General features: G+C 47.2%; 1 protein-coding gene across 1 annotated transcript in view; it reads left to right on the forward strand.

Moving 5' to 3' along the window:
* The window catches only part of LOC116362166 (protein diaphanous homolog 3), a gene marked incomplete at its 3' end in the record, with an annotated part of 145,025 nt that extends 144,616 nt beyond the window's left edge, over nucleotides 1-409 (forward strand). The window contains 1 exon segment of the mRNA XM_031816475.1: nucleotides 315-409. Coding sequence (XP_031672335.1) covers nucleotides 315-409 — 95 coding nt within the window.
* Between the last annotated feature and the right edge of the window lie 407 nt (nucleotides 410-816).

Genomic DNA, 816 nt, shown 5'->3' on the forward strand with positions numbered 1-816 from the left:
ACTGTCTCTCTTCTCTCCTCAGCTATCTTCCTGGGGTCCTTCAGGATGCCTTACTGTCTCTCTCCCTCTCTTCTCTCCTCAGCTATCTTCCTGGGGTCCTTCAGGATGCCTTACTGTCTCTCTTCTCTCCTCAGCTATCTTCCTGGGGTCCTTCAGGATGCCTTACTGTCTCTCTCCCTCTCTTCCCTCCTCAGCTATCTTCCTGGGATCCTTCAGGATGCCTTACTGTCTCTCTCCCTCTCTTCTCTCCTCAGCTATCTTCCTGGGGTCCTTCAGGATGCCTTACTGTCTCTCTCCCTCTCTTCTCTCCTCAGCTATCTTCCTGGGGTCCTTCAGGATGCCTTACCAGGAGATCAGACGGGCCGTCCTAGAGGTCGACGAGGAACAGCTCACTGAACCCATGATACAGGTATTATCCCCTAACATCTCCCCCTGTTACCTTACCACTAACCTTTAACCTCTGCTATCATAACTCTGTGGTTCAGGTAACCATGACCTCTGACCTCTACTATGATAAATGTGGTTCAGGTAACCATGACCTCTGACCTCCACTATGATAACTGTGGTTTAGGTAACTCTGACCTCTACTATCATAACTCTGTGGTTCAGGTAACCATGACCTCTGACCTCTACTATGATAACTCTATGGTTCAGGTAACCATGACATCTGACCTCTACTATGATAGCTGTGGTTCAGGTAACCATGACCTCTGACCTCTACTATGATAACTCTATGGTTCAGGGATACATCATGATGAGGGAGGCAGACACATTGTAATAATCAAATCAAATGTATTTATATATGACTAGTTAATG

This window comes from Oncorhynchus kisutch, unplaced genomic scaffold (assembly GCF_002021735.2).
Source record: "Oncorhynchus kisutch isolate 150728-3 unplaced genomic scaffold, Okis_V2 scaffold802, whole genome shotgun sequence".
In the NCBI taxonomy this organism is placed as follows: Eukaryota; Metazoa; Chordata; class Actinopteri; order Salmoniformes; family Salmonidae; genus Oncorhynchus; species Oncorhynchus kisutch.